The 14,026-nt window shown below is 30.5% G+C and overlaps 3 protein-coding genes across 6 annotated transcripts; all 3 read left to right on the forward strand.

Moving 5' to 3' along the window:
• Positions 1-254: 254 nt before the first annotated feature.
• Positions 255-3,838, forward strand: LOC127248573 (NEDD8-activating enzyme E1 catalytic subunit). The gene is made up of 9 exons (XM_051270983.1): positions 255-468; positions 732-895; positions 1,501-1,703; positions 2,082-2,314; positions 2,401-2,463; positions 2,543-2,599; positions 2,898-3,019; positions 3,098-3,215; positions 3,292-3,838. Exons 1-9 carry the CDS (start codon positions 373-375, stop codon positions 3,577-3,579), a joined length of 1,344 nt encoding a protein of 447 aa, XP_051126940.1. The 5' UTR covers positions 255-372; the 3' UTR covers positions 3,580-3,838.
• Positions 3,839-4,810: 972 nt separating this feature from the next.
• Positions 4,811-5,813, forward strand: LOC127248597 (uncharacterized). Its single transcript, XM_051271035.1, has 2 exons — positions 4,811-5,119; positions 5,434-5,813. Exons 1-2 carry the CDS (start codon positions 4,973-4,975, stop codon positions 5,710-5,712), a joined length of 426 nt encoding a protein of 141 aa, XP_051126992.1. The 5' UTR covers positions 4,811-4,972; the 3' UTR covers positions 5,713-5,813.
• Positions 5,814-8,459: 2,646 nt separating this feature from the next.
• Positions 8,460-12,397, forward strand: LOC127248580 (glucose and ribitol dehydrogenase-like). Of its 4 annotated transcripts, none has more exons than XM_051271004.1 (5): positions 8,460-8,624; positions 9,340-9,716; positions 10,138-10,496; positions 10,840-10,912; positions 12,300-12,397. In XM_051271004.1, the coding sequence occupies exons 1-5, from the start codon at positions 8,514-8,516 to the stop codon at positions 12,355-12,357; spliced, it is 978 nt and encodes a 325-aa protein (XP_051126961.1). In that variant the 5' UTR covers positions 8,460-8,513; the 3' UTR covers positions 12,358-12,397. The 4 variants fall into 4 exon arrangements, with proteins under 4 accessions (XP_051126961.1, XP_051126953.1, XP_051126970.1 ...); XM_051270996.1 differs by lacking the exon at positions 12,300-12,397 and adding an exon at positions 11,014-11,103 and having other exon boundaries at positions 10,840-10,910; XM_051271013.1 differs by lacking the exon at positions 12,300-12,397 and adding an exon at positions 11,014-11,059 and having other exon boundaries at positions 10,840-10,936.
• The last annotated feature ends 1,629 nt before the right edge of the window (positions 12,398-14,026 follow it).

The following is a 14,026-nucleotide window of genomic DNA, read 5'->3' on the forward strand; positions in this document are numbered from 1 at the left end:
TATAATTAGAAAAATTAACAAAAATACCACAAAATTTAAAAAAATGCATTTGTTTGGTTTTAATTTAATTTTAATTTAGGCAGAACATGGAAGCGTAAATACTAAGCTACCCATCTTGTGCCGTACATCTACTCCTGTTGCGTTTTTCGCTATACCCAAACCCAATGATTCGAACTAGATTCACGATTTTCCAAAGTCGCGTTTCTCGAAATACCGACTCTATAAAGAGTCGCTACTTTAAATATAAAGGCTGGGAAGGGTTTACTGAATAAAGCGCAAGAACCGTAGGGATCGGATACAAAGTCACCGGAGAGAGTATCCGGCCAAACATATTTTAGGATCGGAGAATTAAGGGGTTTACCGTCACTGAAAATGGCGGTGTCGCAGCCCAGCAGATCAAGGGACCTCGACAAGCTTCTTCTCCGCCCCGGACACCTTGTTGGCCCGAATTTTGAGCCCGGCGAGGAGGTGAGACCTGCATATGTTTTTTGTGTTATTAGGCACTTGAAGTTTTGATTTTTACGGTGTTAATCGGATTATTTGGATTCTGTTTGTGATTTTCCGAACTGAAATTGGACTGGAGTAGTAGTGAACAATCGTCGCTTCTGGATTACTTGCGTTTTTCGTTTGTGTGTTATTTCGTCGAACATCTGATGTGCATTGATTTTGTTTTAATTAAGAAATGTTTCTGATGATCGATACCTTTTTGTTTGTGAATTGGACTGGTGTAGCTTAGAGAGGACATAAAAGAGTATGTGAAAGTGTTGGTGGTGGGGGCAGGCGGGCTGGGCTGCGAATTGCTGAAGGACCTGGCCTTAACAGGGTTTCGAAACCTAGATGTAATCGATATGGATCGTATAGAGGTCACGAACCTCAATCGTCAGTTCCTCTTCAGGTACATATTTTTTTTGGTTCTTGTATGTTTCAATGCTCGTGGTACTTTTGCTATGGGAATAATCAATCAATCCAGATGTTGATTTCAAGAATTGATTATTTGAGTATGTTACTTCATTTTTCTGGGTGATTTAAAGTTCTATCATTTTTATGATGCCGGATTTAGGTTCTCTGTTATCTCTTTGGGGCGTGTGAAATTTTCTGCTTTTATGCTGACTTTGAACTGCAATAATGTGTTGTAGAGCCTTGAAGTGTTTATCCAAGTCATTGTGGGAATTGTATTCAATGGAATGTAGGAATTTGAGTTCGGAATTGTATTAAGACTCAAAATTTGTAGGCTTTTATTTAGGACTTACTGACTTAGATAACATTTTTGGGTGTTTGAAACTATTCCAACGTTTTTAAAAACATCACATCGAATGTATTTTTCTGTCGCAAAACATCACATCAAATATTATATTGACACCCTATTTCAATATATGAACTCACCAGAAGTTATTGTTAAAATTTACATCTCAATGTTGTTGCAAATGTGTGCATTACATATTTTCAAGCAGTCTCTCCTTAAAACTGCTTCATAGCTCAACTTTGCTGTACTTTCTTTAGGCTTGAAGATGTAGGAAAGCCGAAGGCAGAAGTAGCTGCAAAACGAGTCATGGAAAGAGTTAAGGGTGTTAACATCGTCCCACATTTCTGTCGTATTGAGGACAAACCTTTGCATTTTTATAACGATTTCAGTATAATTGTGCTTGGACTTGATTCGGTTGAGGCTCGGAGCTACATAAATGGAGTCGCTTGCGGATTTCTAGGTTTGGTTCTATTCCCAGTTTCTTCTCTACTATTATGAAGCAATGGACCTGGAAAAGCTCTCGTAATGGATAAGATTTTTAAATTACACATGACTCAATTGTCTATTCTCCATCTGCTAAATGTTTAATTTTTACATTTTTCTTGTTTGTTGTATTAAATAATGTACTGATCATATTTATCGTAGTTTGGGTTTAATGCCAGATGATGACAGAACCTCCCACCCTGCGATACCAACTTTCAATATACTAAAACATTACAATTCATGAGCGTAACATTACTTTGGTCTTGAAACAATCGAAATTCATTTTCTTGAGAAACACTAGGTTTTGATGGACTGACTGAACTTAGATTCCTTTGTTTCCTTTTCAATTAACAAGAGTATGACTCTGAAGATAACCCTCGGGAAGAAACAGTAAAACCTATGGTAGATGGTGGGACCGAAGGTTTCAAGGGCCATGCCAGGATCATAATACCGGGAAAGACACCATGTTTTGAGTGTACCATTTGGCTGTTTCCTCCACAAGTGAAATTTCCTCTGTGCACTTTAGCAGAAACTCCAAGAACTGCTGCTCATTGTATTGAATATGCACACCTGATTAAATGGAACGAGGTAAGGATAATATAAGTTTCCTTATATTCTATAGATCTGTCTATGCATCATTTAGTTGTGTGAGATATAATTTTTCCCACTTTCAGGTTCATGGTGACAAAAGTTTCGATCCTGATAACCCCGAAGACATGCAATGGGTTTACACCGAGGTAAAAAAATAAAAAAGATTTTCTTCATAATTGTTATCAATTTTCTTCTCCTTTTATTCATTTACTTCCATTCTCACAGGCTGTCAAGAGGGCTGAACTTTTCGGGATTCCAGGAGTTACTTATACTTTGACTCAGGTAAAAATGTGCCTTGCGGTTTTATCTTTTCGTTTTATTTATTTACATATTTTTTGGGTGGTTGTCGCTGTTGTAACATATGCCAATGCATATCTACTGATGTGTATAGCTTCTAGCTAGCTATAAACTTTTAAATTAAATATGTACCTGATATTTTGTTCTCGACAATATTTACACTTCTAATAGCTTTGGCGTGGTAAGACTTGATGCACTCTGGTAGTCTCTTTTTGTTATTGTGCTTGTGTGTGTGTGTGTATATGCATATTGTATATGGCTTAATGAATCACTTTGGTTACAGGGCGTGGTGAAAAATATAATTCCTGCTATAGCTTCCACGAATGCTATTATTTCGGCTGCATGTGCTCTGGAAACCTTGAAGCTTGTCTCTGGATGCAGCAAGACATTGTCAAACTATTTAACGTATGCCTTCAATTAGTAGATCTTAATATATTTAAATGGAAGTGCGTACTAATCGATACATGTATTCTCATGTCCCAGGTACAATGGTGTTGCAGGTCTTCATACCAAAGTTACGGAGTTTGTTAGGGATGGAGACTGTCTTGTCTGCGGTCCTGGTGTTCTTATTGAGTTAGACAAGGCGGTTACTCTTAAAAAGGTGCATCTTCTATTCGTTATATCTTAATTATATCGACTGCTATTCCCTCTTATGGTCTGTTCATCTGATTCTACAGTTCATCGATCAATTGGAAGATCACCCTCGGCTGCTCCTCAGTAGGGTGAGCGTGACATCCGGTGGGAAGAATTTGTATATGCAGGCACCTCCAGTACTAGAAGAGATGACTCGATCAAACCTGGATCTACCTCTATATGATCTAATGGGCGAAGTCCCCAAGGATGTTGTTAATGTTACCGGAATGACCGGAAAGGGTGATAAGAAGCAATCTTGTTCAAGAAAACTGCGAATTGTATTCAAGGGAGTCGACAGAGTTACAGACATTGACATGGCCGGTGGGGCGTAATTATCTTGGTATGATGATTCTTGAATCAACATGCATAATATTAAACGTACGTCTGTTTCCCATTTCATTATTTTCCCAAGCGTATGTGAAAATTCTTCTGAAGTAGTAGGAAACAGAGACGCCGAATTCCGAGCCTTTCTTTGTAACATCCTTTCATATTTCACTTATGATTTAGTATCAATGAAACTAAATTTTTGCTGCAATCTTTGAAGAATCTTGATATGCATATTCTTAATGTTATTTAATTCTTTTAATTTCATTTCTGATTATGTTGGCCCCAAACAAATAGGAACCACAGATTTCCATACCTTGAATTTTTGCACAATATATGATTGAATGTTTACTGTTTCCTCCGGAATATAAAATGCCCATAATTTGTGTTATTAAATAGAAGTGTGATAATTCATGAATTTGTGAAAGGATAAGCTCTCTCTACAGGCCTGTATATGTATATATTTATGTATATATGCTAAGTTTAATTGTAGCATCTGCTGTATAAACTATTGTTGATGCTACACTTGTATTAAGTTAACATTACATATACCATGTGCTGTTTATTTATTTTTTTTTATATATTGTCGGGTTATGTATATGTGCTGAGTTTAATTATAGTATCTAATGCATAAACTATTGTTACGTGTTGTCAATTCATATGTTGCATTTGTATTATGTTAACGTGTATATATATATATACTATACATGTGTATATGTATTTAAATGGTTTTCGTCAGGCTGAAGTTATTATTGCATCATGCCGACTTCTTGAGTGAGTTCTTTTCAGTGACAATACTGATAAAGAAATCTTGAGAAATCAGGGCAAGTATCAAAACATTATTCTTGTTGATCCACAAAAGGGATCGATCCCATCAGATGGGACCAACCCAAACCAATCTCTTTGCTGTAGACTCTGCATTGTCGAAATCTGAAAAAAGAAATTGTAATAAATCCACAGCCAAGTGTGTGTGTGTCCTGAAGATGAAGTCTCTTATCTATGGATCAGATAATCTGATCTGGGCTGTGGGTCTTCCCTTGCCTGCCTCTTTTCTTTCCTCCTCATCCTTAACTGGATAATATCATGAAATCCCCCAAAATATTTTGATGATAGATCCTTGTGGGGTTGTGCTGTGGACTGACTCATGACAGGATGATGGCCAACTCACTGGCCCCCAACCCCCCCACATGCTCTTACCCCACCCCACCCCCACTTATATTACTACTCTATTTAGATCCCATCCCTATTGCTGCTTTTCGTCTTCCCTATTTAAGTCACTGCCCATCTTCAGATTCATTAGGGAACTAATTAAAGAAGTGTTTTTACATCTCTAGGAACCAGTAGATAGATACAATTAGACATATATATATATATACTTTGGTTTTAGTTGCAGACATTGTTATGGAAGCTGCAGCAGCATTGGAGTTAGAGGATGATGTCTTCTTCAAGGACTTAAGCAGACAAATCTCACTTCTGATCATGGATGATGAAGATGATGGTCCTGGCTGTGATGACTCGATTGCGCATTGCCCTTCGCTGAATCTCCAGGTACTTTGTCGTTCGATCCTTTCTTGACAAAAAACTTGAAATTAGTAAAAAGTTAATATTTGATGCTATGTTTTTTTAACAAATTAAAATAGGACGAAAAGTTTAAAAACATCTTTAAATATATGACCATCTTAGGGTGTGTTTGTTCGTGGGTCTGAATAGTAAAAAAATTGAAGTTGAATAGTTATTTGATATGATATAAATAGAGGATTGTTTGATGCCATATTTTTTGTGGAAAAAAGAATTTAAATAGTAAAAACATGGGGTAAAACTCACAAAAGATCACAGTATTAATGTTTGTTTTCAATTATCAGGCATTCAATCGGGAAATTTATCCAGTAGCGCCGGGTTTGGTCCTCGACTACAACCAGCAGATGAACAAAAGGGAAATAAAGGGCACGGGAGTGTTTATCCCCCGTTCGATGGCGAATCCGAGGAGGAAGAACATGAGGCAGGGAAGATTCACAGCCTCTGGGAACAAGTTTCAGAGGATTTCTGATCAAAGCCCAAGAGGGGCTCTTCCTCATATGACTGCTAATTACAGTAGCCAACACCACAATGATCACTCATCAGCTAACCCTAGAAGATCTTGAATTTGAATTTGAATTTCGTCATCAAGATTCTAGAATTGTAATGTGCTATGTGTAGCTCCTAATAATAAATGGAAGATATGAGCAGAATTTGTTCACAGGAATATCTGTGTTGCTGTCATTCAACACTTTTCAGTATAATGCGGATAACACACTACTAACAAATAGAAGTCAGTAACACCATCCGCAATGGAGATTCCCGCTTTTGGGTATCTCTACTACTTTTTTTTATCCATGTCATTTTCTCTGTCTGCCAGGTCAGAGGAAATACTCTATTTTATTTTATATTCACAACAAACATACTCATCCTAATTTTTTAATAAATTTTTATTTGCATATTATATATATATATTATTTTTTAATTATAGTTTTAATTTGTAGTATTCATTATTTATTTAATTATTATACTATATTATAAACTAAATATATTTATTGTTTAATATAATTTTATATTTTTTGACTGCTTTAAATTTATAATTATATTTTATTTAATAAATTAAATTAAATTTATTAATATTGATTTGTTCAATATGATTATATAATGTTTGTATTTATATATTTTAAATTTAAAATTGATAAAATATATTCAATATTGATATCATTTTGTAGAATACAAAATATTATGAACTATAAAAATATTATAAAATTTAAATATAACAATAAATTCAATATAAATTAAAAAAATAAAATATATATAATATATTATATATATACATATATATATATAATAAGTGTCATGTGTCTCAATTAAATTGGGACACATGACAATAGAATAAAAGCTTTCCAGCATCTCTAGCAATGAATCTGTATTTTTTTAAATTGTGACGTGGCGCATCTCCTCAATAGAAGCAGATGTCAAAAGGGTTTTTTTTTTTTTTTTTTTTGGATGTAATAGAATTGAAAGTGTTTTAAATTGTTAAAATTAGTCAAAAAGGATAATAATATTTTTGTATAAAATTTTTATAATTTATTTCAAGCGTTATAAATTATACTTAAAATTTTAAATTATCTAGTATAAAAGTATATTTTAAAATTTTGATTATTTATATTTGAAATTTTAATTCAAGGATAATATATAAATTTAAAATAAATTTACAATTCAATATTAAATTATTTTTATTTTACAATTTATTTTAAAATTATATTAATTATATTTAGTAATTTTAATATAATTAAAAAGAATATGTTTTTGAATTTGGTATTTTAATTATAATTTTAAATTTTAATTTAACTATAGCATACAAATTAAAATAATAATAATACAATTATATTTTTTGATTTTTCTTAAAATATAGTAATATATAAATTAATTATTTTTATATTATATTTATTATTATTATTAAGAATAAAATATTATATTTAACTAAAAAAAATACTTCTCTTTATTTCAAAATTTACCTTTAAAATATTGAAAAAATACTTTTCAATTTTAAAAACTTATACAAACATATATAATTTTTTTTTCTTAGAAGTAAAAGCCAAAAACTTATCCTAAAAACTAATTCAGACGAACCTTAAATACATAAAAATATTCTATACAACATTAACTAACAATACATATATATATACATTAATATGTGCAGGTGTGTTTGTTTTGTATTTTAATTTGAAGGAATATTTTTTTATGTGAAATTTTATATTAATTTTTTTGAAAAATATAGTATTTAAAAATTTTAGATAAAAAACAAAATTCATTAATTTTCATTTTTCTTCTTGCTGGGTTCATTGAAAAGCTGTTCCTCTCAAGAAAATAAATGAAAATTTTTAGGTGTCAATTTTACTTTAGGCATAACATGCACCCCACCCCTTGGCTACCATCAAAGTCAAGATGCTGAATTTATTCTAGATATTTTTAATGTTCAATAATTTGTTTTTGATATAATATATTAAAACAAATTTTACGAACAAAAAGATTTTAATTTTACATTTTACAAATTATTATTATCATTGTTGTTGTTGTTGTTGGCCCTAAATTTACCCAATATCAAACAACATCATTTTAATTAGGGGTGTTAAAAGTAAACTCTGATCCAAAAAATCGAATCCGTTCAACCTGAGATTTTTTAGGTTTGGGTTTGAGTATGGGTATTTCGGGTTTGAAAAAATCAGGTCGATCCGAACCTGAAATAAAAAAAATTCGTGTCGTATTCGGATCGTGTTTCGGGTTGACCTGATAACCTGAAATATCAAAATCATGTTAGATTTTGGGTTTCGTATTTCGGGTTACCTAAAATATTTATTATTATTATTTTAATTTATAATATTTATATTATTTTAAATATAAAAATTAAAATAAAAATGATATTTTTTAGGTCAATTAATTTTTTTTTAAATTTTCGAGTCTATTTCGTGTTGGGTTTGTATCGGATATGTTCGAGTTTCGGGTGACCTGAAACTAATTCAGGTCAATCTGAACCCGACCTGAAAGAATTCGTGTCGTGTTTGGAATTTCAGGTCAGATTTCGGGTTAGGATCGGATTCGAATTGATAATTTTTTGTTATCCTCATGGCTCAACCCGACACGATACGACCCAAAAACACGAATTAAAACCCTAATTTTAATCCTATCATCTAATTGATCTTCATCCATAAATTTTGATAAATTAGGACATAGTTTGCCACCTAAGCAATTTTGAAGACACGTGGCAGCACTTCGACACTCCATCTGTCGACCATGATTTCACCTCCACCTCCAATTCCCTTTTCTCAATTTGCTTATATATATATATATATATATATCATTTAGAGTAAGAAACACAAATATACATAGATAGATAGATATAGATATAGATATAGATATAATAATGGCTGAGGTACAACCACAGAAGCAGGAGGTACAACCCGGGAAGCAGCAGCTGATGAATCCACCCCCACAATCAATCAGCCCTCACTACAAACAATCCAACAAGCTTTATGTAAGAACCTAACCCAATATTTTATCGTATATTTTGATTCCCAATTAGACAAAATTCACATTTGCTTTATCGACAATGACCCAACAAATCAAACTTACATTATTTTCAACGTGATATTTGTGTTCTTTTGAATTTTACGGTAAATTTTTACTATTTAGATTTTTTTTTTCTAAAAAAATATCGAACTATTATTATTATTATTTTTTTATATTATCTATAAATTTATTTTACATTCAAAATATCAGATCAATTTTTATTTATATCACATTAAACAACTATTAAAATTTAATTTTTTACTATTAAAAAATTCAAATTCAAATACTAAAACCCACGAACAAACAAACCTAATTATTTAATTTTAAATTAAATTAAATTATTTTATATTTTAATTTTATTTATTAAATTTAAGTTTATCGAATGTTTATAGTATCCCTATCTACAAACCTTCTATTTTCATTATAAATATTAATACAATTTTTGAATTTTTATAATTTATTTTCTCACGCGTCTGAGGTTCTTTTGAACCTTATAATGACTTTTCTTTTAATTTTTACAAATTTTATTATTTTGGATCTTTTCTATAGATAAATTTCTCTCATTCAGCTATTTATCATTCTAAATTCCTCCTCCAATTCCATAAATAAAAGCAAAATAATAAAATCGATATAATAATCTTATATATATATAAATCGTGCGACTTTGGTACAAACTGTAGGGAAAAGTAGCGTTGGTAACCGGAGGGGACTCAGGGATAGGGCAATCGGTGTGCTACCATTTCGCCATGGAAGGTGCTACAGTGGCCTTCACATTCGTGCCAGGCTACGAGGACGAAGACGCCAAAAACACCCTCAGAAAGATCAACCAACTTAAGGCGCCCGGCGCCGGTGACCCTCTGGCCGTGCCGGCGGACGTCGGCTTTGAGGAGAACTGCAGAATGGTGGTCGAAAAAGTCGCCGGAAAATATGGCCGGATCGACATCCTTGTAAATAATGCAGCGGAGCAGCACTTATCCTTGTCTGTTGAGGACATCGATGAAGATCGGCTTCTTAGGGTTTTCAGGACCAACATTTTTTCTTACTTCTTCTTCATCAGGTATGTATATATATCTATTCGATCCAACGTTGTCTTTTTCCCATAATTCTCGATTTCTCCCATACATATATATATATATATATGACAGCGGTGAATAACACATCGTGGGATGAAATTTTGAGTGGACAGCTTATTACAAATTTAATGAAGTGCTTTTACTTTACAAATTAAGGTTAGAAAAATGTGAGATTTGGGGTGTGTTTGTTTGAATGGGTTCGAGAAAATTTTGGGTTGAATAATATATAATGAAATATTTTTTTTTAAAAAAAATATATATAAAATTCATGGTGTTTAAATAATGCATTAATTTTTTATAGGTACTATCAGATGTATTAGCGGTGTTTTTTGAAAATTTGAACCATGCTATAAGAGAAATATTATGTTATTTTCTTGTCGCGAAATTGTCACGAAATTTATGCAGGCATGCTTTGAAGCACATGAAAGAAGGGAGCACCATCATTAACTCGACGTCGGCCGCGGCCTACTGCGGCTCGTCCGCGCTTCTCGACTATTGCGCGACGAAGGGCGCCATCGTGGCATTGACGCGAGGTTTAGCTCTTAATTTGGCAGAAAAAGGGATTCGAGTGAATGCTGTAGCAGCTGGGCCGGTATGGACGGCGCTGCAGGTGGCCTCGAAGCCGGAGGAGATGGTGGCGGAGATCGGGGCGGAGACGCCGATGGGGAGGGCGGCGCAGCCTCATGAGATAGCTCCATCTTATGTTTTCTTGGCCTCTAATGATTCTTCGTCGTATTTCACAGGACAAGTGGTTCACCCTAATGGTAACTTTTTGACACTCCCCTTTTATTTTATTTTATTTTATTTTTATTTTTATTTTTTATTTTTTTTTCTTTTAATTTGGTTGGAGTTTGATTTCAGTTTTTATTATTGTGGTTTATTTTTATTTAGATTAATTGGTTTTTTAGTCCTGATAATTGAACATTTTTTATATTTTTATTTTGTAATTAGAGTTTGTTGTAAATTAGTCCAATAAATAATTTTTTTTTGCATTTTTAGTTCTACGGCTTAAAAAATACTTACATGACATTCACGTAGCTCACTGAATGACACGTGTCAGTCTGTCACAAAATTAGTCCAATAAATAATTTTTTTTTGTATTTTTAGTTCTACGGCGTCGAAAATACTTGCATGACACTTACATGGCTCATCGAAGGATATGGCTCACTGAAGGACACGTGTACGTCAGTGGCACCTGGGACATGTGAAATTTTTTTTCTTAAAATTTTTTAATTTATTTAATGTCTTTTCAAATTAGTCTTACAAAGAATTTTTTTTCAGATTTTTAATCCGTACGAAAATGTTTACATGACACTCACGTGGCTTACTGAAGGACACGTGTTCGTCAGTCAGTGACAGCCGGGACACGTGAATTTATTTTTCTTAAAAGTTTTAAATTTATTTAATCTCTTTTTTGTAAAAATTTAAAAATTTCAAAAAAAAAAATTTGAAAATTAAAACAAACTTTCAAAAAAAATTAAAATAAAAATAAAAATAAAAAAAAATAAATAAAAGTTCACATGTCCGTCAGGGCTCCTCTGATGAGCCACGCGAGTGCCATGTAATCATCTCCGGCGCTGGACGACTAAAAGTGCAATTTTTTTTTTCACTTACGAGACTAGTTTGCGACATACTTTACTTTTTTTATTTTTATTTTTTATACAAATATTGGTTTTGTTTAAATAGAGATTTTTGAAATTTCGATTTTTTTTTTTAAATGGTAAAAAGTAATGTTTAGTATGATATTTTGTGAAAAAATGATAGACGATAAAAATGCTTATATTTTACTTGTAAAAATATTTTGCTTATAGTTTGAAATGTATGCATCATTCTCCGTATAATTTAAAAATTGCACTATGTTTTCAAAATATTGCACAAGATTCTATTCTAGGGGATTATGTACAATATTTTCGAAAATACAAAATAATTTTATGCAATTTTTAAAAAATTTTATGCAATATTTTTTTAAAATATAAATGAGTAATGCAATTTTTAAATCATAAGAGAATATGGTAAAAATATTTTCAAACTACAATTGAGTCATAAATACTTTTGCCAAAAATAGAATTTGACTCAAGGTTTTTTTTTTTTTTTTTTAAATTATTATTGATGAATAGTGCTAAAAATTCAAAAAATTACTTGTGTAAAATAAAATCATTGTGTTTTCTTCTATCTTTAAAAAATGTGTTCAAAACTTTTGAACATAGTAATTAAAAACATAAGTAATGTTTTAATGTTGTTTTATATTTTTTCATAGGTATAAAATTAGAAATTTTACAGAACAAGTAAAGATATATATATATATATATTTTAAATCAAATAGTTGATTAGAAAAAAAAATATGACTCATTAGTGTAATGATGCAATAGCTATAATGGGTATAAATTGAAGTTTTTTTTACTAAATGTGATAGGAATGTATTTTTTTTTTTTTTTGTGGAAAAATTAAAATGATCGAATGGATACACTTTTGTAGACAGAAGAATCATGCTTTAAATTTAAAATACAAAATTAAATTTCAAGTAAACCGATTCACTTAACTGATGTTTTTTTTTTTTTTAATTGCAGGTGGGATGATTGTCAATGCATAATATTACTCAATAGTCGATATGTATTGGGACAATGAAAGAAGTATTATAATGTTGTAATAAATATTTTGAAATGTTTGAATAGTGTATAATAAAGAATTTGTAGGATACTCATTTTTTATGTACATAAGCCAAAGCCTATAGCCCTGGCGGGGTCTGATGGACAACAGCTGAATATTCTTGTACTATTCTCATACGAGTTCGAGAGATAAGATCTTTTACATTCTGAATAAAAAAAACGTATAAGTAATTAAAATAGTTTAACAAATTTTTATTTTCTTGTATGCTTTCTTAATTTTTTTTTTGATCACTAATTTTCGAAACAATTCTAATATACTTTTATCTTCATTCACATATATTTTGGAATATTCTTCGGGAAGTCAATTGCCTTAAATCAAATACACTTTAATTTATAGTTAAAATGTGCACATTATTGATATAAAAATTTTAATTGATTCATCTTAAGTTTGAGGGTATTAGCCGCTTAACGGGTTTATTCATAAATTAATAAATTAATATTTCATTAATCTTGTTTAACGGGTATCACAACAGTCTATTCATAAATTAATATTTAATTACATATATTTTTATTTTAAATTATAAAATAATAATTTTTTTTAGTAACTCTAGACTCCACTTTTGTTTTTGTTTTTTTTTTTTTATATATATTTTTTTATATCTACAAATATCCATATTTTAATATCAATCTTTCATGCTAAAAATTAAAATTAAAAAATTATATTTATACTACTTTTAACTATCCACTGCAATTAAAATACTACTATTATTTTTTAAATTTTGTACCAAAAGCGCCATTATGCATTTGGCCGGGACGCATCGATGTATATTTTTAAAATGGAAGGATAGTATATTTTTCTCTATAATTGAGTTCTAAACTCTAATAATTGATACCCTATTTTATTTTATTACTATGTTTATAATGTAGTAATACGTAACACTGTTGTTTTTCGAATGTAGTTGCGGTAAATGTTTAGCCGAATCTAATAATCTGCAAATTAAATAATTTAACTTATTTTTGTTGTTTTGTACTCCTTCTATCATAAAAAAATGTGCTTACGTTCATTTTTCTTGTTCATAAGAAAGTCTTTTATTTTTTAGCAAAAGATCATATCATTTTTCACTTTTTAAAAATATTTCCTTTTTTTTTTTACTATAAAAAACAAAAAATATCCAATACATTAAAACTAATATCCAAATCAATTTAACATATTTTTGCATGATGTGTGAAATATAAAAATAAATATTATATGATATATATTTTTTTAAAAAACTAAAATAAAAAGTAATACTTTGAGTTTGAATTTGAATTTAAGTTTAAACAATGATTGAATTTAATATTTTAGGAAAAATATATATATATATATACATTCCTCAAATAATACTAATAAACAATACAAAATACTTTTTACAAAAGCAAAGTAAAAATAAATTTAAATATTCATTACAAAAGTCAAAAAATTAAATATTCAATTTAAAATAATATTTTATATCTTGGCATAATTCCTACAACACCTAAAAAATCAATTTATTTAAAATTTTATGGGCTTTTGAATTTAAAACTAGAACCATCTAAAAATTTTAAAACTAGATCCATTACATGTAATTTAATCTAGCCCAACTTCTTATTTGGGCCGGGCTATAGCCCAGCCCGAACCATCATTTTGGGTAAAAATAAATAAATAGTAA

This window comes from Andrographis paniculata, unplaced genomic scaffold (genome assembly GCF_009805555.1).
Source record: "Andrographis paniculata isolate CXL003 unplaced genomic scaffold, ASM980555v1 Contig11END, whole genome shotgun sequence".
NCBI classification, from domain to species: domain Eukaryota; kingdom Viridiplantae; phylum Streptophyta; class Magnoliopsida; order Lamiales; family Acanthaceae; genus Andrographis; species Andrographis paniculata.